This window comes from Nyctereutes procyonoides, unplaced genomic scaffold (genome assembly GCF_905146905.1).
Source record: "Nyctereutes procyonoides isolate TBG_1078 unplaced genomic scaffold, NYPRO_anot_genome, whole genome shotgun sequence".
Lineage (NCBI taxonomy): Eukaryota > Metazoa > Chordata > Mammalia > Carnivora > Canidae > Nyctereutes > Nyctereutes procyonoides.
In genome coordinates this window covers 47,367,634-47,393,693 of record NW_026575049.1, presented here as the reverse complement: position 1 = coordinate 47,393,693, position 26,060 = coordinate 47,367,634, and the positions used below count along the sequence as shown (strand labels likewise).

General features: G+C 41.9%; 1 protein-coding gene and 1 long non-coding RNA gene across 5 annotated transcripts in view; one reads left to right on the top strand and one right to left on the bottom strand.

The window, feature by feature from the left end:
* The window catches only part of LOC129511725 (uncharacterized), a 34,754-nt gene extending 13,347 nt beyond the window's left edge, over nucleotides 1–21,407 (bottom strand). Inside the window, exon 1 of the long non-coding RNA XR_008664894.1 lies at nucleotides 21,016–21,407. This is a non-coding gene — a long non-coding RNA (uncharacterized LOC129511725). The remainder of the gene's footprint in view (nucleotides 1–21,015) is intronic.
* A 331-nt stretch (nucleotides 21,408–21,738) lies between these two features.
* LRPPRC (leucine rich pentatricopeptide repeat containing) overlaps nucleotides 21,739–26,060 on the top strand; it is a 109,219-nt gene continuing 104,897 nt past the window's right edge. For all 4 annotated transcript variants that reach the window (XM_055328717.1, XM_055328716.1, XM_055328715.1 and 1 more), the window contains exon 1: nucleotides 21,739–21,932. In XM_055328717.1, coding sequence (XP_055184692.1) covers nucleotides 21,784–21,932 — 149 coding nt within the window. In that variant the 5' untranslated portion in view covers nucleotides 21,739–21,783. The remainder of the gene's footprint in view (nucleotides 21,933–26,060) is intronic.

Below are 26,060 nucleotides of genomic sequence, written 5' to 3'. Positions count from 1 at the left end.
CTGCTTGTGTTTGGGTGAAGGGCATTGATAAAATGCAAAATCTCTTTAAGAGATCTAACTTCTAAACAACTGCTATGTCATTGCTGAGCTTTAACAAAACACATGTAGCCTTCCAATTAGACCATTTTTATTACACAGGACTTCTGCCTGGATTGCATATTCTCTTTCTCTTGCCAGGTAACCTCTTATCACTTTCAGGCCTTAGCTAAAATGATAATTCTTCTGGAAAACCAACTTTAAAGTTTCCCCATTCAGAGCCCCTCTGGACTTATACTTCTTTTTTTTTTAAGATTTTATTTTTTAAAAATGAAGATTTTATTTATTTATTCATGAAAGATACACAGAGAGAGGCAGAGACTTAGGCAGAGGGAGAAGCAGGCTCCATGGAGGAGGCCCGATGTGGGACTCAATCCCGGGACTCTAGGATCCACACCCTGAGCTGAAGGCAGCCACTTAACCACTGAACCACCCAGGTGTCCCATGGACTTATGTTTCCTTGTTGATAGTGCCAGGGCTTGTTTAACTGTTTATTACCATGGCCAGCTTGTGAGCAACAAATGGATATGGTGAGCAACAAATGGATATGGCTTGTATTCCTCTTGCTGGCTCAGTGTTTGTTAAGCACATTAAACAATGAGTCCCCTCACATGCCACAAAGAAAGGGCAAATAAGTAATTGACCTGAGCTACAGAATAAGTCTTTTGGTAGAATTCCCCAAGCAGGAATTTTCTAAATAGAAAGTTTTCTGGGAGGAATTCCCACAGCAAATTTTGAGAATCAAAAGAAACAGCTTCAGTTTTACCTTCTCTCCATTCTTCCAGTCCCTGCCTCTCTCTACCCTTTAATATCACAAAAGTATACCAGGAAAATTCAACATAAAGATAAGAAAAGTAAAAATCCACCAGAGATGTCTAAAAAAACTCAGAATATCAAGAAGAATAGAGATTGGTTGTGGGTGGGGGTGGGCCAGATGTGGGAAATGTCCTCCACCCTAAAGTAGACTTGTGAGGAGCAAGTACTTCCCTCTTTAACCTTCAACGCTACCAGGTACAAAGTTTTCAGAATTAGGAGTGTAGTGGCAATAAATTTGGGTCTCCAAAGGCTGAGGCAAACCTGGAAGAAAGAATATAAGACTGACCTCTGGGATGGGGGATAAAGAGTCTCCAGTTCTCTTGAGGATCCACTGCTAGTGCAGGTCAGTAGGTAAAAGGAAGTCAAACACCTGGCTGGGAAATGTTTTGAGTTTCCCTTGTCATTAGCATTTTAACATGAGAATTCAAAGTGATAAACAGTCACTCATGTTCTTGAGAGTCCTGTGTCATGTGTTTAGGGATGACACCCAATCCACAGGATGGCTCACAGGGGACCCTGCGCAGTACAGTAGCCTTGATCATCAGAGTTGCCCCTGGCAGGTAAAAATGATAGGAATATCCAGTGTTAACATGAATGTCCTGTATGGACACTTCAGCCTGCTTCTCTGGCCGAGAAACACAGTATTCCACATACAGAATTGCTATACTGATTAAAATGTATGTTTTGAGGCAGAAAAAGATTCCCTACATTATAGCGGGACTGAGAACTTACATGTCAGGCTGAAGCCTGATACAAATTAAATAAATGAGCAACAAACCTTACCAGAGAGGAGCTTATAATGGAAACACTGACATGGATTTTGGATTTTGATCCAAATCAAAATGGATTTTGATCACTACACTCTATTGAAGATACCTCCAATATACAGTAATTATGTAAAATACCTGTACATTGTTGTCAAGTGGCATTTGAGAAAAGCATTAAGGTAAAGTTAATTTTTATGAGCCTCAAAAACCACAATGATGATTAAATGAAGAATCCAACACTGCATTCTCTTTGCTACAAAGAAATTCAAGGGAGGAGGGAGAATGGGGTGACGAGTGGCAATCCACTCAGGTCCTATCTGTTTTATCTTCACTTCTAAGTGATATTCAACCTTCATAATTTATGTCAAAGGTCTAATTGGAGGACTGGTACACAAATGCAGCCTGACAGAATTTTCCCAAATAATTAAACTCAGCAATGATTATGGGCTGCCCTGTGGTACATACACCATAAGTCACAATTATTACTCTGAAAAAATTTACAATCCAGTGGAAGAGAGATAATCCAAATGCACAAAGTACCAATATGCAAAGCTATATACTGTAGGTGCTTTTGAGTGTTAAGGCTCCTTATTTAGTCAGGGGATTAGAAAAAGCCTAGGAAAACTAAGGGCTTAAAATATGGGTAAAATCTACAGGAAGAGACAAAAGTGAGAAATGTTTGGGGCATGCCTGGCACAAGGAAACAGTCAGAACTATGGTTTGGAGGCCCATACAATCTGAATGGGCAAAGCACTAGACAAGAAGTAGAACCTTCCAATGGACGATAATCATTAATAACGGTCTGCTGGGAGAAGAGTCTGTGAATGCTATGCCAAAGACATAGAACAATAAGTCTGCATTATTCACTGACAGTTTGTTATCAGGAAGTAATTACAGCAGAATTGTGTTAATGTCTCCACCAAGAGAAAAAAATTGGTAATGTCCTTCAGTGACAGAATTGTCTCCTCTTTTAAAAAAGATGTGCTGTAGATGCTTTTTATAGATTTTAAATTCCTTTACAGGGATCCCTGGGTGGCGCAGCGGTTTGGCGCCTGCCTTTGGCCCAGGGCGCGATCCTGGAGACCCGGGATCGAATCCCACGTCGGGCTCCCGGTGCATGGAGCCTGCTTCTCCCTCTGCCTGTGTCTCTGCCTCTCTCTCTCTCTCTATATCATAAATAAATAAAAATTTAAAAAAAATTAAAAACAAAAAAAAAATAAATTCCTTTACAATTCTTTTCCCATCTTTTCCCCCCTCTCTTAGGTAAAGATTACCATTCTACGCTGGCTCCAGACCTGAGATGTCATCTAGGCTCAACCTCCAGCTAAGCCTCATCAAGAAGTTCACAGATGAGAATTAAGAACATGGAAAGAAAAAAATCAAAATACTCTTAGAATTAGTCCGTCCAGCCTCTGCAGTTTTTTTCTCCTTTTCTTTCTTGGGCCTCAGCAAGAGGCAAGCTGGAGACCTCAGACTAGAGATAACAGACTGGTCATAGGGTGCTCAATATAATGGGCAAAAGAGTTCTATGTCAGGGAAAGTTAAGTTGAGAATGGAAAAAGTGACATTTTATTTATTTATTTATTTTTCTTAAATATTTTATTTATTCATGAGAGATACAGAGAGAGAGAGAGAGAGGCAGAGACACAGGGAGAGGCAGGCTCCAGGCAGGGAGCCCGACATGGGACTTGATCCCAGGACTCCAGGATCACACCCTGGGCTGAAGGCGGCACTAAACCGCTGAGCCACCCGGGCTGCCCCGAAAAGTGACATTTTAAAATCTCCCTATTTTCTTCTTCTAGGGTCCTCAATCTTCATAAAATGAGTTTGTTTCAATTTTCTGAAAACTTTGGGTTTTTGTGTGTGATGTATGCACATATGCACACATCTGCACACCAAGTCTCTAAGATTATGGGGCTCATCTCTCCCTGATGGGAATACAAAGAAAGGGAAACTTGGTAGAAAGATTAGTTTTTTGAAATTCACTAAAAGATTCCATTCCAGTGGTTTGCTGTGACAGATCTACTACATCAAGTCTAAACGCCTTTGCCTGGGGATGCAGCATGTGGCCATGGCATCACTGTCCATGGTGCTGAAGCATCACGGTGTGCTATGTAAACCTGGCTGTTTCTCTTAACTCTGAAATAACAATAGTCAATTAAAGTCCTTGAGAGCACTTATGCCACAATGGCCATAGTTGTATTCTTTTCCTATCTGAAGAGTAACTTTAATTTTTACTATGCTTTCCTGCAGAACAAAATTATCATTTACATATTCCAATGTATGCAGAAAATTCACCTACACTAAGTTCTATCGTATGTTAGTCAATTACAAAATTTCCGCCTCTGAAAGCACATAATCTATCCCTTCTTCCCCATATCTCTCTGCTTACAACTCTACCTGGCTCTGATCATAATACCAGCACACCTCTATGTCCTACTTTCAGCAACAGCAAGAGCAATTGCCTCTTCACCCATCACATGCCACTGCCACTCCCCTCTATATCTTAGCTCATTATGGATGGTTCCCAGACTGTAATTCCCCTCACCTGTTATAATTTTCTTTTCTGTTCATAAAAACCATACCTAGATTTCAAGACCCAGCCTGCCTACCTCCTCCATGAAACCTTCCTGATAAACCAAGTACTTTTAGTTCTTCCTCTCCAAATTCATTCAGAATTTATTATTTGGCAAGTGTGGCATTTCATCTTGAACCATAGAATATCTGGAAGGGAATCTCAACTTTAATTCTGTGCTGATGTAGTACAATGGACAGGGCATGTGTTTTAGTATCAGACCATTCTCGATTTCAATTTTAGCTCCTCCATTCCCTAGCTTGAGTGGAGTACTTAGCCTTTTAGAGCCTCACTTCTCTAACTATGAGGAATCATCTTTACCCTACATAAAATTATACATGCAGTAAATTATTTGGTACCCAATAGGATCTTAATAAATAAGTTTTTGCTCTCTTCTTCTTTCCCACTGTAGCCTTCATACCACCTACCCCTTGTTAAACACATGGTAAATGTATCTATACTGAAATGCATACAAAGTTTGGCTTATCTACCTAACTGTGCTATATGATCCACCTGCAAAAACTGGCCATCTCTCATCAAGCACATTTTGGGCAGAGAGGTGTCCACAAAGCCTGAGAGTGTAACTTACAAGAGAGATCATTTGAAGAAGATGTTGAAATACTTGGCTCTTGAAATGGTTATTTTGATGGCTAATTTTATGTGTCAACTTGACTGGGCTAAGGGATGATAAGATAGTTGGTAAAACACTTCTGGATGTATCTGTGTGGGTGTTTCCCAAAGAGGTTAGCATTTCAATCAGTAGACTGAGTAAAGAAGATAGACTTCACCAATGTGGGCATCATTCAATCCACTGAGTGCTTGAATAGAACAAAAAGATAGAAGAGTGCATTTGCTTTCTACTTTAACTGGGATATCCACCTTCTCGTGCCCTTGGACATCAGAGTTCCTGGTTTTTAAGCCTTTGGACTTGAACCAGGACTTACACCATCAGCCCCCTGATTCTTGGGTCTTTGGACTGAGATTAGGATTGGCTTCCATGGTTCTCATGCTTTCAGATTTAGACTGAATTATACTATTAGTTTTCTGGGTTCTCCATCTTGCTTGACAATAGCTTGTAGGACTATCAGACCTCCATTATCCCATAACCCAATTCCTATATTAAATCTCCACTTACATATATCTGTATACATATCTCATTGGCTCTGTTTCTCTGAAGAACCCTGACTAATACAGTCATGTTCTCAAAGTTTGATGAATGAGTACAAATACAGTGAACCCATTCACAGACATGACAACTAGCAAAGAATACCAAGTGGATGTGGAACTCTAACTCCTGAACAACCTGTGCCCCAAACTCTTTAAAATTCAAAGTATAGTGTTGGAGAAATTTCCACTCTCTACAGCATGCCAAATTTTGACATTTTCCCCACTAACACTTTTTTTATTTTCTATTATCAGGAAGGGCAGAATTTCTTCTGAAAAAGAGAAGAAAAAGAAGATACACAGAATATCGGTTTTAAGTGTTATTTTTGTTCTTGAAAAGGCTTCTCATAGACTTTAAAAGAAAGCTTTTTCCCTTCAGAGATTTATTTTGATAGAATTATCTGAGCCTTGTCAGGGAGAAGAAAATTTTGTGAGCCTACCATACCAGTAAAATGCCAAATTATATGCTGTAAGTTTTTTGTTTTATTATCTCTGGGTCCAGTCAAAGAGAGAAAAGATTTTGAATCCAGAACTATTAGCATTTGGAAACAAAAGAGTCTTCACTGCAGCCGCTCCCCCAGGGCTTGTTTCCCCATCCCTGCGGGCTCCATCACTCAGGTGGGAAGATCCTGTACCTCCTTCTACTCCACCATGCATGTCTTTCCTCCAGAGCCAAGGAGTTTATAAACAGGATAATTTTCCTCAGCAACCTCTTTCCAAAGCTTAAAGCCAGCTCCAGGACATCAGCACACATACACGCACACACATCCTAAAAAATAACATTTTACTGAGGGCATGAAGTCCTCACTGGTCCATCCCAGCCACAAAGAAGTGCCATTATGCAATGCAAAGAGCTTAAAATTTAAAGTGAGTTCACATTCACACCTGAATGTGAATCCATTCTATCACTGTCCAGCTCTGCTACTTTGGGCAAATACTTAACCTCTCTGAGCCTCAGTTTCTTCTTTTGTAAAGAGACAATAATATCTATGTTGAGGGGTCATGGTTAAAAATTAAATATGTAAAATACCAAACACACTGGCTTGCGTGTAGTAGGAGCTCAATCAATAATATACTGTTATTATAGAGTGAAAGCTGGAAATACAACATCAGAGAGACAAATTTTAAGTGTTGTAGACACCACAGGAAGGCTACTGGGATGGAAAGAAGGACCAAGAGGGAGCAAGATGGTAGGGCTGGAAAACAGCAGGGGCCACATCATATAGGAGCTCACAGTAAGGACTGTGGATTTTGTTCTAAGGGTGATGGAAAAGCCATAAAGGGTTTTGACTAGGGAATAAAATGATTATATATATATAATATATATATATATTTAAAGATTTTATTCATTTATTCATGAGAGACACACAGAGAGAGGCAGAGACACAAGCAGAGGGAGAAGCAGGCTCCACGCAGGAAGCCCGATGTGGGACTCGATCCTGGGACTCCAGGATCACGCCCTGAGCTGAAGGCAGATGCTCAACTGCTAAGCCACCCTAAAATGATTATATTTTTTTTTAAATATGACTTTGGCTGTTGTGCAGAAAACAGGCTGCAGGAGACTATTCTAATAGTTCAGGTGAGAGCTGATGGTGGAGGGAGGTGATGATGCAGGTGGTAAAAAGTGGTCTCAAGTGTAGTATGCCTTGATGGTGGAGTTGACAGGGCTCACTGATGGATTGCATACATGGAGAGAGAAGGGGGAAAATGTGACTTTTAGGTTTTTCCTTGAAGGAATTAGAGAATGGAACAGCCATGAATGAGATAGAGAAGACTGTGGGAGAAAAAGTTGGGGTCAGAGATTTCTATTAAATTTCTTTTTTTTTTTTTAAAGTAGGCTCCAAATCTGCTTTGGGCTTAAACTCATAACCCTGAGATCAAGAAGGGAACTGAGATCAAGAGTCAGATACTTAACCAACTGAGCCGCTCAAGCACCCCTTCTATTAGATTCTATCCAAGTGGGAATTAGAGACTGGACCTTGGAGGAGACAGGAATTTGGATGTCATCATCACAAAAAAGGAATATAAAGCCATGAGTCTAGAGGAGATTGCTAAGGCAAAGAGAGAAGGAATCTAAGGACTAAGGCCATGTTACTATAATGTTTAGAGGTTGGAAAAAGGGAGAAATCAGGTAAGACAGACTTAGGAGGACTATTCACCTCTGGATTTGGCAACACAAAATATTGATAAAATGTGATTTTGTGTTACCACAAAAGCCTGATTCAAGAGTGAATGGAAACCAGGGTGCCTGGCTGTCTCAATCAATACAGCATCCAACTCTTGATTTTTGGGGTCATAAGTTCCGGCCCCATGTTGGGTATAGAGATCACTTAAATAAATAAAACTTAAAAAAAAAAAAGAGTGAATGGAAACTGATGAGGTTGAGAAAAGACCAGTAGAGACAACTCTATCAGGAATTTTATTATAAAGATGGAAAAAACAGGGAGTTGCTCGAAGGAGAAGTAGAGCCTGGAGGGTTTTTTAAAAGATGGTAAATATATTAGAATGCATGCTGATGGGAATCATTTAGCAGACATGGGAACTTAATGGTGCAGGAGAAAGAAGGAAGAATTTCAGGAGTGAAGTCCTTGAGAAGGCAAGAGGAGATGAGATCTGAATATAAGTGGGAGGATTGACCTTAGACACAACAGATCATAAGAGGTAAGAAGGCCAAGTTTGTGGGCACAGATGCAAGAATCTGGTAGAATAATTGTCTTGCATATTCCAGAACAGAGCCTGGGCCAGGACACATTATTGGATCCTGTAATGGAAAGGATGGCATTCTATTATACCAAGAGATTTCACAGCACAATACAGGGAAAGTTAATTTTTTTTTCTCCTGGTTCCCTCCCATCGACCCCTCCTGCCATCTCTGAGGCTTTTCTAACCAGACTCCAGCATGGACACTGCATGTTAATGAGACAATACTTGGTCCAATCCCAGGCACTTGTTTCTGAATAATTAATCTGGCACTTTACCAGCATCTACGAGCTTTGGTTTTTCTGATGATTAAATAAAGGGCCAAGGCTCTTAACAACCATCAACTAGCTCTTTGGTATGGTTTGGCTCCATGTCATATTAACACACTAGGAAGTCTGGACCGATCTGATGAAAGGAGAGCACCCTCCCCCTTTTGGCTCTCCACCAAACCATAGCTCAGGCAGCAGGGGTTCAGCTTAGTCACTCCAGGGAGATGAAGAAAGATGGATGTCCTGAGAATTCTGACCCCTCACACCCATTTCAAGCATCACCTGGGAGCCTCTGGCTTTTCCTGAGTCCCTTCCAACCATTCAAGTGCCTTGTTTTGTTTGCTTTCTGGCAATTCTCACATCTTCCTTCTCTCCATCCTATAGTCTTATGTTTCTCTTGAATGTAAATGTGAACATCAGCTTAAGTTCCCCAGACTGCATGACCTGAGCCCTAAATTCAAAATGAAAGAAAGTCTCCTCCCTATTGAGAGGTACATAAACAAACACAAAAACAAAACAATAACAGGTTTCTTTTGGCTCACGTTTGAAAATGCCAAGCAGAAGCCCTACCTTTCAGACAAGCTTTGAGACTTAAAGATGACTGAAAGGAAGAAGAGAATAAGGATTGGTTGGCAATGGGTTTTTGTGAAGTCCTGCTGGCGCTGCAGAGCTTTCTGAATTCACAAGGGGCATCAGAGGCACTGAGATGGCAGAGATTGTTGTGGCAGAAGCAACTGGAAAATGTCCTGAGACTGAAACACAGACAGATTAACATCACCCCAGTGGACACTAATGACTTGCACTTTGAAACGCCAGAGGCTCATACTGCCAGTTAAGACAAGGGAAAAAACACATTTCTAATCTCCAAAGACCTTAGATCTTTCCAAACTCTGCAGGCAAATGCAGCCATCACGAATTTCTGCAGCTGGGCAGCCCCTTCACGCCGCTAGGGGAATCATTGCCAGAGTTGCTATGGGCAGTGTAGTCAGTAAAGCTGAATAAAACAATCACTGAAAACCTCCCAGAGGTTAAGTTAGTAATGATTCAATTTATAATTCAATGTATTCAAGCCTACAGCATTTCCAAATACCAAGCTTATTTCAGTGGTACTAGGTAAACCACTCTTTCCCCTTGAACATTCACAAGCTCAACAAATGGGTTTCTAAACGATGATTTATCATCAACAGATAATTAGAATGTCTTTTCAATCACTGGCATCTGGATAAAGTAATTTTGTCCCAGCATGGGCATTTCTAGGAAGCAAACAAAAGTCAAAGAGGAAAGAGCTTGCTGGAAGCATGCTCAAAAGGAAAAATTTTCAAGAACTGCTGTCAGCTGCAGGGAGGGAGTGTTCCCATATCAATTTGATTAGCAAAAGAAATGTGGGCTTTGGGTGGTGAAGATCAACAAAAGGATATCTGGTGTGACCGAAGGAAGAGAGTGTCTGGTAAACATCTAAAACTGCAAAAGGGCAGGAACTGGTAAAATGTAATGTCATCAAGAATTCAGTGCTAAATGCATCTAAAATTCACAAGTAAGTAGGTTTCTAAAGTCAGTTTACCACTTCTGAATCTGGTCAGCAAAAAATGGTGCATCATACCAGGTGCTACAGACAAGGGGAGAGATAAAACTGGACATGAGTTCTTAGTCAATTCTTTTTTTTTTTTTTAAAGTAGGTTCCATGATCAACATGGAGCTTGAACTCACGACCTTATGATCAAGAGTTGCATGCTTTACCAACTGAGCCAGCCAAGTGCCCCACGTAGACAACTTCTGATATGGTTGAGAAGGCTACTGTAACAGGATGGAAGAGGGGATAGAATTTGATGCCAAATTGTGTTACACTGATTTTAAGTTGAGTATAAGAAGTTCAGAAATGAGAGAAACTAGTGTTGGATGGGGTGGAATCCAAACATTTCTCCTCCTAGACTGCCTGTAATTGTCAACATTACTGCTCTGTCATTATTGCCATAAAGGGCATTATTTTAAAGCAGTATAGGGTAGTAGTTAAATAACTGGCTTTGGAACCAGCCTGCCTGTGTTCCAAACCTGGTTCAACTACTGACTAGGCTGTGGGATCTTAGACAATTTAGCCTTTCTGTGCCTCTGTTTCCTCATTTTATTTTATTTTTTTAAAGGTTTTATTTATTTATTCATGAGAATACACAGAGAGGAGAGAGAGAGAGAGGCAGAGACACAGGCAGAGGGAAAAGCAGGCTCCATGCAGGGTGCCTGACGTGGGACTCGATCCCAGGTCTCCAGGATCATGCCCTGGGCTGAAGGCGGCGCTAAACCGCTGAGCCACCCGGGCTGCCCTGTTTCCTCATTTTAAAAATGTAGTTGATAACAGAATGCACATGATAGAACCATTATGAATGTTCAATGAGTTAATTGATGTAATTCATTCAATATATTTAATATATTTATAGTTTGTGGCGCATGAGAATTACCTGAGAAGTTTATATAAAATATGTATGTCATGGGATCTGTAGAAGTTGAAGAGACTACGCCTCCTAGAACACCCAATTATATTTGGGGAGATAGTGGCAGCATGTAGTGTAGAATTTAATTGAGGCTTTCTTTGAAAGTCCTCTTTCCAAGCCACTTGGTCAGTAGGCCATTCCACTTCTGCTCTGGGGTATTTCTCCTCAACCTCTTGCACTATTTGGCTATGGAATATTTTTGGTGTGTTAGTTTAAATTTGGAGTTTATCTGATTAAAAAAAATCAGTCATCCTTGATTTGCTCCACTTTTATTGAAACTTTGGAGGATAGCTGGGTCATATTTTACTCTTTTGGCATTTTCAGTGCATTGATTTAAAAATATATAATGAATTTATAATCAACAAAATGATAAAAGAAATGATAAGAACACAAAGAATGAACTAAAACTTTTAAATAATAATAAAAAAGAATAAACATTAATGTTTAGAGGAAGCATACTACTAAAGAATCGTGATTCTATCCAAACTCAACATTAAGGAGGACCTTTTATTAGTACAACAGCAAAAACCCCTCAAATTAGATTTGTACAACTTATTTGTTGGCTCAAATAACTGGGAAGTCAGGAGTAAATTTGTCTTAAAGCACAACTGGATATAGAAACATCAATGAGGGGCACCTGGGTGGCTCAGTTGGTTAAACATCTGCCTTCAGCTCAGGTCATGATCCTGGGGACCTGGGATCGAGCCCCACATCAGGTTCCTTGCTCAGTGGGGAATCTGCTTCTCACTCTGCCTCTTCTCCAGCTTGTGCATGCTCTCACTCTGTGTCAAATAAATAAATAAAATATTTTTTTTAAAAAAAGAAACATCAATGACTTCATCAGCCTCTCTCCAGTCATTGGCTCTGCTTCTCTACACGTTCTCATTCTTTACCAGGGAGAGTGGGTCCCAGCAAGTACTGATTCACATTTTCATGGCTGGTGACTCTGGGATTACATAACTCTCCTACTAGCTATAGTTAGTAGAATTCAACAAATTATGCCAATTGCCTTAGTTTGGGTCCCCAAAATAATCAGTCACTCCAGCCAAAAGGATGGGATTGTCTCAGAAGCTAGTCCTGGGTCATGTGCTGATCCCAGTGACCTGAAGTAGGGGCTGGTATCAGAAATCAAAAGTATGTATGTTTGGGAAACACTGTAGAAAAACCCAAAACAAAATGTTGACTAAAAAAAATCCTTCTAACATACAGTGATAAACACCTTTCTTCCCATATATAATTCATTTTTTAAAAATATTTATTTATTTATTTTAGAGAGAACATGCAGGCAGAGGGAGAGAGCCTTAAGCAGACTCTGCATTGAGCGGAGCCTGACACGGGGCTCTATCTTACCACCCTGAGATCACAACCTGAGCAGAAACCAAGAATCAGATGCCTAACCAACTGTACCATCCAGTTCAAATTCAAAAACTGTGCTTTAATATAACATAATTCAACTGTCCCACCCTTGACTGAAAATATACTGCTCATTCTTCAGTGGGAGACAATGTAAAGACACATATCGTTTGTATATCCTGCCTTGTGTACCATATTTCCAGGCTATTTGCATTCCTCCCAAACAGGCCTGGAAAGCAAGATGGGCAGCCAAGAACAAGAGAGGTTATTGGTGTCTTTGTGACTTAATGCAATGGAAAATCCATATATTCTTTACTGAGCTTAAGTAAATGCTATTAATCTCCCTCTCCAAATTAAACTGAAATTATTGGAAAGCAAGTGGCATAACAGTGTCCAACTTTTAAAAAAACTTTTATTTAAGTAATCTTTTCACCCAACATGGAGCTTGAACTCAGGACCCCACCAAGATCAAGAGTTGCCCCACCTTCTGAGTGAGCCAGCCAGGCACCCCAAAGGTGTCCAGCTTTTATTTATTTATTATTTTAATATTTTAAGATTTTATTTATTTACTCGTGAGAGACACAGAGAGAGAGGCAGAGACACAGGCAGAGGGAGAAGCAGGCTCCATGCAGGGAGCCTGACATGGGACTTGATCCTGGGTCCCCAGGATCATACCCCAGGCCGAAGGCGGCGCTAAACAGCTAAGCCACCAGGGCTGCCCGGTGTCCAGCTTTTAAAATGTAAATTATTTTCAATCCTTAGAGAGACACAAGCCAAAACAAAAAGTCCACATTATCTATTGCTCTAAGAAAATTAAATACATTTTCTAGTTCCTTAAAAACAATACAAACAAAAAACTCCAATGAACCAGGAAATTTAAAAGACGCATGCCACGTTTTAGCAGGTAGCAATGACTGTTAATAAAGACTTCCTAAAATTTATGCTCGGCTGTTGCAAGGATTAAACTGGTTTCTGTCTTGAAGGGACTCAGTTTATAGTACACTGAAATGCCAATTATGTTTGACTACTTTTCTGTATTGATTTATCCAGACACTATCTGCCCTGTGGGAAACACATAAACTTTCAGCCTTCACACATGGCAACACTGAGAAAATACCAGCAACAACCCATAGTTGCCACTGCTAGTTACTTTCTTATAGTGAGTGACCCTGCATCTGTCTTCCTGGTTTGTGTGCTTATGAAAAAATTACTGTTTGACAGAAGTGTTGCTGAAGGGTGTAACAATGACAAATTGGACCTCCACTTATAATGAGGATCTGGGGGCTGTGTGCAAATAAAGGTCTGAGCAGAATATTTTTTGAATAATTGAGAATTACACACATGAATAAATTTGGATATGAAAAACAGTCACAGATGGAAGAAGTCCTAGATTCATCAGACAAGGGACTTAAGAAAAAACCACAAACATAGCTAAACATTAAATCTACTGCTTAAAATATGTGAAAGCTTTTAAGCAAAATAGGCTTTTAAACTCAAGGCAATCACTTGAGTTCTTTGTTCCCACTATTTTGAATGTATTTGTGTGAAAACTGGAGAAGACTCCAAAAAGGTCAACAAACAATTATGAATGATCAGTACTATTTTCTGATTCTTTGTGATCCATCATAAGTTGTTATGAGGCCAAGAAAGAAAAAAACGGTTAATTAACCAAAGTAAAATGAGATTAATGTCCACTGCCTTGTAAATTTTCCATTTAGGTTGTTGAGTACCATACTTTCAGCTCAAATTTTGAAGATAAATTTTTCCTTAAAAAATAAACAAACAAAAAACACCACCACGGCCACTCTGGAAAATAGTATGTAGGTTAAAAATAGAGCTACTGGGATCCCTGGGTGGCGCAGCGGTTTGGCGCCTGCCTTTGGCCCAGGGCGCGATCTTGGAGACCCGGGATCGAATCCCACGTCGGGCTCCCGGTGCATGGAGCCTGCTTCTCCCTCTGCCTGTGTCTCTGCCTCTCTCTCTCTCTCTGTGTGACTATCGTAGATAAATAAAAAAAAAATTAAAAAAAAATAGAGCTACTATACTACTCAACAATTGCACTACTAGCTATTTATCCAAAGGATACAAACAGTGATCTGAAAGGGCACATGCACCCCAATGTTTATAGCAGCAATATCCACAATAGCCAAAATATGGAAAGAACCCAGATGTCCACCAAAAGATGAATGGATAAAGAAGATGTGACATATAAACAATGGAGTATTACTCAGCCACCAAAAAGAATGAAATCTTGCCATTTTGCAGTGATGTGGATGGAACTAGAGGGTATTATGCTAAGCAAAGTAAGTCAGTCAGAGAGAGACGGATACTGTATGATTTCACTCATGTGTGGAATTTAAGAAACAAAACAGATGAACATAGGGGAAGAGAAGGAAAAAAAATAAGATGAAAATTGAGAGGGAGGCAAACCATAAGAGTCACTAAACTCTAGGAAACAAATGAGGGTTACTGAAGGGGAGATGGGTGGGGAATGGCATAACTGGGGGGTGGGCATTAAGGAGGGCACGTGATGTAATGAGCACTGGGTGTTATATACAACTGATGAATCACTAACTTCTACCTTTGAAACTAATTTACAAAATAAGCTTTAAAAAACACCTCATCACTTTGGTCTTTTTTTTTTTTTTTGTTTTAACTACCACTTTGGTCTTAAATGAAAATCTTTGTCTTAGATTGTAATGGTTACAATCTCCAATATTTCAAGATTATATGTAAAATTATTTAAAAAATGATTTTGCAACAACATCAAGTTTTGATGCTTGAACAACTATTTGTTGAAGAAGTCAATCAACTGTGTTGCTTCTAGCTGCTCTAGCTCTCACAGGTACATTTCCTGCTGGGTGTTGTTTACTTTGCATTTACAATGATGTGATTGAGTACAGTGTTTTTCAAACATCTAGTCATGCTATACTAATGAGTATAGTGAAATCAAACTACAATCAGCACTTAAGATTTTTCTTTATGAACATTCATATACCTACAAAAGTAGAGAGAATAGTAAAATTACCCATTTTCCATGATTATCAAGATACTGTCACGTATTTTCTTATATAACCACACAACCCATTGTCACACCTCAAAAAGTTAGCAATAATTCCTGGTATTGTGCAATACAGCTCAGGTGTCTAAAAAATGTTTTCTTGTAACTAGTTTGTTTGAATTAGAATCAATAATTCTAAAATTAGAATTTTATTTATTTTTTAAAGATTTTTTTAAAAAATTAATTTTATTTATTTGTTTGTCAGCAAGAGAGGGAGCATGCACAAGCAGGAAGAGCAGCAGGCAGAGGGAGAAGCAGGCTTCCCATTGAGCAAAGAGCCTGATGCTCCAGGGCCTTGGGATTATGACCTGAGCCAAAGGCCGACACTTAACTGTATGAACCACCCAGGTATCCCTATTATTTAAAGATTCTACCTATTTATCTGAGAAAGAGAGAGATAGAGAGCACATAAAAGAAAGAGCATGAGCAGGGGGAGGAGTATAGGGAGGAGAAGCAGGTTCCCTGCTGCGCAGGGAGCCCCATACATGGATTAATCCCAGGACCAGGGGGGAATCATGACCTGAGCTGAAGGCAGATGTTCAACCAGCTGAGTCCCCCAGGAGCCCCAGGTTCAATCAGCATTTAAAGAAAAAAGTGAAATAGAATAGATTAGTGAATATCCAAGGGCAGCACATGTTGTAAGGCTCATTATTGTTTTATAACATTTCTTTTTATATGTGTGTATTTGTGTCATTTATAAAATGTATTTTTTTTAAATAAAATGTATTTTCTTGCTGGTCATAGTCACAAAAGTGTGAAAGCCACTGGTTTAGTGATCTTCCCTACTCCATAGGCTCTGGGAAGATTTCAGTGTCCAAAAACACATTCTGCAGTTTAAGGAAGGATATATATACAGGAAGGAGAGCTCTGTATCTTTGCTTCTGCTGTTCCCTCTGCTTAGAACTCCCCTCACTAACCTGTCTACTATTTCATGTTTTCCCCAGTTTCCAAGGGCTGAAGTGTCATGGAATCTTTTTCTCTTCTCCTGCCTAGCTGTCACTTGGTTTGCCTCTTCTTTTTGCACTCATCACACTGCCTTTGGTAATGCTTATATGGATACAATATATGTTTTATACTATTGTATAAATTAAGTTCATTAAGTGTATCATGTATAACTTCTTTGCCCTGAGATGTAACTTGCTGTGTACTTTAATTATGCTAAGCACTTAACTGAATAAACTGACTTAGGAGTTTGAGACACTAACTATAGGTTATTAGGTGGCGTCAAAAAATCAGACTCTAAGGAGAGACCGAAGAACCAAAATTCATTAAGTTTAGACTAGATCATAAAAACAGCAACAAGATCCCTGGGTGGCACAGCGGTTTAGCGCCTGCCTTTGGCCCCGGGCGCGATCCTGGAGACCCGGGATTGAATCCCACGTCGGGCTCCCGGTGCATGGAGCCTGCTTCTCCCTCTGCCTGTGTCTCTGCTTCTCTCTCTCTCTCTCTCTGACTATCATAAATAAATAAAAATTTAAAAAAAAACCAGCAACAATAATTTTTCAGAACTTCCTATGCTCCTGGCACTATAGGAACTTCACTTATTTTACCTACTACTTCCAAAAAATCCTGGAAAGGTTATCACTAGCATTACACATAAGGAAACCAAGCAGTTAAGTACTTTTGCAAAGCCTAGCATCTAAGCTCTCTTTCCTTATAAGATTCTGTTCAGAGGCTATTTCATTCACTGGGATAGGGACTCCCAATTTTTAAATGAACATTTGAATTCACTTCGTAGTTAAGAATAAACTAAGGGAGAACCAAGGATAATCAACCTGGCCTTCTCTTCCACTTTGTCACAGCCCCTGCAGTCTATTTCTGCAGTCTAAGGAAATTGGCGAAGGATTTGGAAAGTCTGAACTGAAAAACAAGCAAACACCACTCTTTCTCTTATACACATGCACAAAATGCACAGACACACATGTGTGTGCATGTACCTTGCATGTGTTAACTATTTAGCCTTCAGACCACAGCCTAATAATCCTTTCCCTGGGAATCTTTCTGACCCCCGGGTAGATATACTCTCTCATGGAAACATGTCCCTTTCCCTCAGAACCCGTTTCAGGGCAGTCCCTGTGGCACAGCGGTTTAGCGCCGCCTGCAGCCGGGGTGTGATCCTGGAGACCTGGGATCGAGTCCCATGGAGCTCCTTGCATGGAACCTGCTTCTCCCTCTGCCTGTGTTTCTGTCTCTCTCTCTCTCAGAATAAATAAATCTTAAAAAAAAAGAAAGAAAAGAAAAAAAAAGAACCCCTGTTTCACTGTGTAACTTAGTGTGTTTATTTGTTTAATATTTGCCTTGTCCTCTGGGGTACAAGCTCCGTAACTATAAGGACCTGTTTTTGCTCATCACAGTTTTTCTAGCACTTAATTTGCCACTTGGAAGATTTTAGGTGTTCCATAGTGAATGCGTTCATGAGTGAATAAATGAATAAGTGCCTGGACAAATTTCACCAGTAGTTATTTCATACTTTAAGAGGAAGCCTGATACAGCAACATTGAGAATGTTGTTTAGGGATGAAGGGTTTCGGGACTAGAAACAATTAGGAGAACATCCATTCATTCTCACCTACCTCTACCAGCCTTGTTGCATCTGTAATCATATACCTTGCTTTTCCTTCTGTGACAATGGCTGGATGGTCTAGATTCTTACCCAAAGTCAACCAATTCACTTTGTACTGGATCCTATTTCTCTTGCTCCTCAATGTACTCATTCTCTCTCTCATGCTATCAAATTTTTACTCCATACTACAACCCTATTCAACAGAGTTTTCTACGATGGAAATATTCTCTGTCCATGCTGTTCAATACAGTAGCTACTAGCCACTTGTAGCTACTAAGTACTTGAAATGTGGTTAATCATGGAGGGACTACATTTTTAAAAGTTTATTTTAAACTAGTTACCTACAGATGACTTCCATCAGATTCAACATGCTATTATTTCTTCCATTTCAAAAAATAACTAACCTCCCTTGACTTCACACTTCTAGATACCATCCCTTTCTCTGCTTCTCCTTCACAGTATATTCTATAAAATGTTTGTCTACACTCCTTGTACACACTTTTCCTTCCTTCATGTACTCCTAAACTTACTTCGGTCTATCTTTTGACTCAACATATCACCATAATGTTGCTCAGCATCACCAGGGACCTCTGCGTTGCCAAAACCTATGGTCAGTGTTGAGTGCTCATTTTACCAGAATGAACAGCAGCATTTTACAGTTCATAATTCCCTTCTTGAAAGATTTGCTTCTCTGTTATTTGGGATCTCACCTTTCTCTCTCTCTCTCTCTCTTTTTAAGATTTTACTTATTTATTCATGACAAACACAGAGAGAGAGGCAGAGAGAGAAGCAGGCCCCATGCAGGAAGCCTGATGTAGGACTCAATCCCAGGACTCCAGGACCATGCCCTGGGCCGAAGGCAGGCGCTAAACTGCTGAGCCATCCAGGGACACCCCCACCCCCCTCAATTCTCCTCTTATCTCTCTGGCTATTCTTTCTCAGCTTCCAGTGCTGGATTTTCACCTTTGCATCCTCTAAATACTGAAATGTCACAAGCCTTAGTTCTTAAACCTCATCTTTTGTCTTTATTTTCTTCCTTGGTGCTTTCATCCATTTCCAAGGCTTCAAATATCAGGTATAGGCTGCAGACGCCCACATGTATTTCTTGCTCTGAACTCCAAACTTGCATGTTCTAGAACAAATCCCCCACTGAAACCTGACATTTGTATGTGTAGCATGGCCTCAAGCTTCAGATTCTATAAGATCATTTCTGATTTACCTTTAAATCTGTTCTTCCCTCAATCTTCTCCACTTTATTTTTAAGATGTTATTTATTTATTTGAGAGAGAGAGCGAGAGAGCACGCATGAGTTGTGGAGGCCGAGAAAAATTAAGGCCATCCCACCTAAAGTTTAGCATTAGCACAAGTACAGCCATCTTAGGCCCCTGTGAATAAGAGCTGAACTTTATGGGAAAAACCGCAGAATGTCCTCAATGTCCTCGGCAGGTAATCCCATATCAGAAAGAGAAGAGAGCTCAGAATTGCTCTCAGCAGAGAATCCCATATCAGAAAGACAACAGAGCCCACGCCCATGGTAGAAAGTCTCATATTAGAATGAGAACAGAGCTCAATGCCCTTGAAAGCCCCACATCAGAATGTAAACAGAATTTGGGAGAAATTCTTCCACCCCTTCTGAAAATCCCCTAGACCAGCCTATAAGAAATCCAGCTGTAACCCACTTCGAGGCCCAAGTCCCTGCTCCGCTGTGTCGGGTATACTTGGACCCAAGCTCGAGCTTGCTAATAAACCCTCGTGCGCTTGCAAGGGTGTGGGCTCCTTGGTGGTTTCTCGGATTCGCAATCTTGGGCACAACAGAGTGGGAGGAGGGTCAGAGGGAGAGGGAGAAGCAGACTCCCGTTGGAGCAGGGGGCCTGATATGGGGCTTGATCCCAGGACGGAATCATGACCTGAGCTGAAGGCAGAGACTTAACCCACCCAGGTGCCCCAATCTTCTGCATTTTAATCAGTGCCACCTCCATCTTTCTAAACACTCAGGCCCCAAATTTTGGAAATGTTCTTGACTCGTTTGCCACCACCAATCTATCAGCAATTTCTACTTTGTCCTACTATTTAAATAATGCGAGAACCTGACCCTTTTCCATTATTTTACCTAGTTCAAGCCACTCTCACTGCTAGCCTAGATTATTACAAGAGCCTCCTGACTGGTTTCTCTACTTGTATTTACTTTTATTCCCCTAAAATAACCTATCCAAACAGCAGCCAATGATCCCTTAAAAATGTAAATAGATTCCTATCACTGCAAAGCACCAAGCTTTCCAGTGGTTTTCCATCTCTTTCTGAATAAAAATCAAGGTCCTTACAGGAGCCTATAACATCCTGCATAATCTGGGCCCCAGCTATCTCAGACCTCCAGGCCGCTCTTCCCTCTCCTCCCTAACTTCCTCTTTCCTCTAATCCACATGGTCCTCCTTGTTGTTCTTTGAAGGGGCTGAACTTGCCACCCTCAATCTCTTTATCCTGATTTACTTTACAGGACAGTTCTTAATTGTCTTCCCAAACTAAACTTTGGAGCCCTTAATCAGAGTCCAGACTTGACCTGTTTTGCTCTCTACTGGATTCCCATCTCAAACAGTGCCTGGCACTGAATATGTATTCAATAAGTCAGTGTTGAGTAGGCGAATTAACAAATTATACTACTAATGCCTAGTAGTATAACCCAGCATAATAAACCATTTAACCTTTTTCGGATCTCACTTTCCTCATCTCTCAAAGGAGAGATAAAACTAGATAACCTCGGGCAGGCCGGGTGGCTCAGCGGTTTGGCGCTGCCTTCCGCCCAGGGCGTGACCCTGGAGACCCAGGATCGAGTCCCTGCATGGAGCCTGCTTCTCCCTCTGCCTGTGTCTCTGCCTCTCTCTCTCTCTCATTAATAAATAATCTTAACCTCAAATATTTAATGCACTACTATGTGCCTGGCACTGGGGAGGTGCTTCAGATCCAAGATAAGGTCACAGTTCCTGCTGTCAAGGATCTAGATGTTGAGTGGGGTGAAGAGCTACACGGGGAATTACCATGGAGGGCTTCCAGAGTAAACCTGAGTGTTCTCACCTGGTGATGGGTAGGATGCAGCCAGGGGAAGAGGGGGCAGGAGCCCGTTCCCGGCTTCCCACGTGTGCACAGCGAACCCTTTCAGGTTGTGGAGGTTTACAAGGGCCTCCCGGGTTCACGCTCAGATTTGGCTCCAGACTTAATCCCATCATTATCTTACCTCCGAGGCTGGTGCATTTACGGAACGAAGAAGCGGGGTGGGAGTTGGGGGAAGATCATGAAATCAGTTCCAGCTTTAAAACTACACCACCTTGGTTAGCATCCACCTGTCCTAAGGCGAGGAACTACTTGTGCACTTAGGCTTGGACCTACGTATGCTTTTACACTGTTTTTAAGCCCCAGGAACACAAATCACACCGTCCTTAACTCTGGAGGCCCCCAGCACAGTACAAAGGTCCTCAACGTTTTTCAGTCCCACGCTTCTCGGAGCTTTCCAGCCCGGACGTCCCCATCGGCGCGGAGCCCAGACCGCGGGACGTCTGCGACAGCATCGGCGCAGGCCCGCGAATTGTCCCACACCCTGGGACCGTCATAGTCGGCTCTTCTCGAGAGTTCCCGGGCGTCCTTGCTAGTTGGCCCCCCGCAAGCCCCTGCGCCAACCTGGGCGGAGTCGACCCCTTGGGACTCTACCAACTGAAAAGTGCAGGGGTGGGGGCACTGAGCACGCCGAGAGGAAGACGACAAAACGGAAAGAGAACCGCCCTCAAATAACCGGTCAAGTTATCTTATTATTATTAGCACATCGCGCGGGGCTCATGTGTCCCGAGAGAAATAGGCTGGCCCGCCTCCCAAGCTAAAACAACGCGCGGCCCCCCCTACGTCTGGCGCGTCCGGCCTTTGGTCTCTCCCGCGCCGGGCGACCCCGCAGTCACGTGCTCCCCCTGTCCTTCTCGCGGAGCGTGCTTCCTGCGGTGGGGACGGCCGAGCCATGGCAGCCCTTCTGAGACCCGCTCGCTGGCTCCTGCGAGCCCGGGCGGCCCCGCGCCTCCCGCTTTCCCTGCGCCTCCTCGCAAGCGGCCCGAGGCGGCCGCACGCCGCCCCCTGTGTGCCCGCCGCCCGCGCCGGGCCGGTCGCCGGGTGAGTGCCCGGGTTTCTCCCCCCGCGCGTCTGCAGGGCGGGCGTCCCCCGGGGGCGCGATGCTGGCGGGGGCCGGGCCCGCCTGTCTCTGTGTGTGCCCTCTTCGCCGCTCTGGGGCCAGAATGTGCCGGGGCCTCGGATCCCGCTCCCCAGCGGGGGTTTTAGGGTGACAGGGTCAGCCGACTGCGGAAGGTCATGCCGTGTGCCAGGCTGGCTTCCGGCTTGGATTCTGCTCTCGCCTGGGATTGGGTCTTCCTGTGCTCGGGCTACTGGCGTCCTATTAAACTGAGCGTGCATAGGGGGGTCGGGGGGTTGAAGACTGCTACTGGCCTCGGGTGCTACTTACTCTTCTCCTTAGGACTGACCAGCTTGGGTGCTGCCCCTCGTGCGAGCATTATTTGTGATCAGTAACCTGCTGGGACTTAGATTTCGAGAGGTTTATTGCGCGAGGGATAGGTTGGGAATTTAAGGTGAGCCGGAGATAGTTAATTATGGGGGGATAGAGAGGGACGTTAATTATGATCAGTTTGGGCTTTTGCTTTGCCTTTCCTCTCGACATTTAGAAGGGCGGGATATGGGTTGGGAATTGTCCTAGTAGGGCCCTGTGAGCGTCAATGAGTGAGTAAGTGAACACGTGCAGGGGACTCCGTGAGGATATAAGGAGGCCGAGGGATCGGTGGTGTCAAATGTGCGAATACTTTCGTGGATCGAGGTTTATCAGGAGATAGGTCTGGCATAGACTCGGAGGGGGCATAAGGAAGTTTGATGAAAAAGTAGGAGAGTGGTATTCTGGCCATCTGAGAAGGGGGAGATGGGCGCTGAGGTTTTAGAATTGGAGAAAACCAGATTTTGAAAGACTGTTTGTAAATAAAGTTATTTTGGGAGACAACATAGGATGAAGAGCCAAGGATTTGCCATTGGGCAAGTCACTTAAACCATTTCTGGGCCTCGGTTTCCTTAGTTAGATGGAGTGGTAATAGGGTTGGTAGCACTGCATGAGATTATCTATAAAAAGCACTTAACATAGGGCCTGGTACCTAGGAAGTACTTTATTAGTTGTAATGGTAGTAATAACTATGATTACATGGATCTTTGTGGAGCAGCCTGGAAACCTATTCTCTGCATAAAATTATATGGAGGAAAAGTTTTACGACTTAACAACTCAGTTATAGATCTTTGGAACGTAGCCTGCTTCTAACTTACGGCCTGCCTGGATTTTGTTCTTAGGCCTGAACAGTTAACCTTCAGGAGCCATGCCTCTGCTTTCTCAGAAAGTATATCTCTGCTTTCAAAGACTTTATTTTGAGAAAGTTGTGCCAATTACTTTTTTAAAGATAGTGCTTAACTATCTTCCATGAGGCCAGAGGAGGGTCAATGGTATCTTTGATCTTCACTGTTGCATTTGAGGAAAACTGTAGAACACAATCTAGTAGACAGGGTGTTGGTCTTGGTGTTCATTAGACCTGGATTCCGTTGGCCTGCTCTGTAATCTAACCTAACCTCTTTGATCCTCAGTTTCATGATCTGTAAGGTTGTGGTAACAAGGCCTTTCTCCCTTTTTTGCAAAGCTGATTTCTTGTCATTCAGGATTCAACTTAAATACTGTTTCTTCAAAGAAGCCTTATCTCAGCACTCAATCTAAAATCTATGCTATTTTAATTTTATCACAGTATGTGTGACTTGTCCAATATTAATCTGTTTTTTGTTTGTTTCCTTTAGTAGAGAAAGTGAATTGCACAAGAGCAGGACTTTGTTTTGCTCACCACTGCGTACTCAGCTCATAACAAACAATAAAGAAATGTTCCATCTTTCTCTTGTACTCTTAACAGTCCTTTTGTGACAGTCTCCTGACCCACAACCTGTAAGAATGCCCAGATCTTTCCCACCCGAAAAATAAACCCTTTCTTAGAACTCTGGACTTAACCTCTAGGTGCTTCCCAGTTTCCCTTCCCTTGTCCCTATTCCTGTCTCCTTTATTTCCTCACTTCATGTTCATTCTTCCACCCACTGCAATCACACTACTGGCAAAGCCATCATTGTCTTATTTATTAATTTTTTGTTGTATATATTTTTTATTTTACTTACTTTTTTTTTAGTAGGCCCCACACCCAGTGTGGTGCTTAACGCAGGGTTTGAACTCCCCACCATAAGATCAAAACCTGAACTGAGATCAAGAGTCAGTTGCTTAACTGACTGAGCCACCCAGATACCGTTATTTTATATTTTTAAATTATAAAACTCCTGTGCCTTGAGGAGCAATTGCAAAATACAGAGGGATTAGTAATAAATTAAAAGTCACCCTTAGGTGCCTGGCTGGCTCAGTCTCTGTAGTGTGAGGCTCTTGATTTTGGGGTTGTGAGTTCGAGCCCCACGTTGGGTGTAGAAATTACTTAAAAATGAAATCTTAAATAAATAGATAAAATAAATAAAAAAAATTACCCTTAATTCTATCATCCAGAGAGAGCTGTTGAAATGTATACGTCCTTTGTGTGTGCATGTCCTTTTAAAAAAAAAAAATATTCATGAGAGGCACAGAGAGAGAAGCAGGCTCCTCACTGGAGCCCCATGTGGGGACTCGATCCCCAGACTGGGATCACTCCCTGAGCCAAAGGCAGGGGCTCAACCGCTGAGCCACCCAGGCATCCCATGTGTGTGGATTTTTTTTTTTTTTAAGATTTTATTTATTTGTTCATAGAGACACAGGCAGAGGGAGAAGCAGGCTCCATGCAGGGAGCCCGATGTGGGACTCTATCCCTGGTCTCCAGGATCATACCCTGGACTGAAGGCGGCGCTAAACCACTGAGCCATCCGGGCTGCCTTGTGTGCATGTTTTTGTGTATGTATCCATACATAATCATTTATGTATATATAAATGAAAGTTTATTTCACTTAATATTTCCAAAGGAACATTAATTACCAAATCCACCTTTAAGGCCTTGACCCTGGCATATTATTATGTCTCCCATTTCTCCCTTCATGAGACCCTTTGCTTGGCATTGATGACACCAGTCTTTTATGATTCTCCTTCGGATTTTTCTCATCTGCTTTGTTGCTTCCTTTTTCTTACGTTCATTTCTTAAATGCTGATGTGTTGAGTGGTTTTGCCTCTCTAGTCCTTATGTTTTTGCATTCACTTTGGGTGACCTTATCCATTTTTAAGCCATCAGCCCCTTCCTACTCATCTGATAATAGCATTATCTCTCTCCCTGGATATAGACCATTTATTAGACACCTACACCGGTTGAATTACAGGTGCTTCAAACCCATCACATCTCAAGTTGGTCTCACCTTTCCTCTCAGATTTGTTCCTTGTGTGTTCCCTATTTTAGTGAATGTTGCCATTTCTGTCTGCTTTCTAGAGATTTTTCATTCTTTCATTGACACCTCCCTGACCCAATTCACCCCATATATATTGATGACACGTGATTAAGTTCTGCTAGATTTTCTCCATCTGGAGTGAATCCCCGTTTTCTTCAACCTTCACATTATTCTCTAGTCTCCTTGCAACTGCTGTACCTCCATCATGTCATTTTCCTACTTAGACACTGTGGTGGCTTCCATTAGTTCCAGGATAGGGCTTCATGATCTGGAGATACCTGTGGAGCCTCACTTTTGAGTTCCTTTCCATGGCATCCTGTATTCTAACCGTACCATACTACTACTTCTGAGTCCTCTACAGCCGGGCTTTTTAATGAGCATAAAAATCCTTGGGGATCTTGTTAAAATGTAGATTCTGATTTTGTAGGTCTAGGCAAGGAACTGAGATTCTGCATTTCTAACAAGCCCCCAGATGGTAAAGGTACTATTGGTTCACAGCTCTAAGGAGCCATGTTGCACATCTCTTTGCCTTTGAATGTGGTGGTCACTCTTGGGATGGTGTTGCCCCTTCTCCCTACTCAGGTGTTCCTTTTCTCTGTTAAATCTTGATTGTTTCTCCTATTTGATGACTCCTCTTTTGTGCTTTCTCTAAGATCCTGAATCACTAAGCATCCATTAGCATGATTACATGTGTACCCACCAGCACTCCAGACCTGGCTATACATTCCTTGAAGGCAATGATTTTGCCTTACTCTTTGCCTTCCCTGGTGTCTGACTTTGTGGCACATAGTAGGTATCAAATATGTTTTT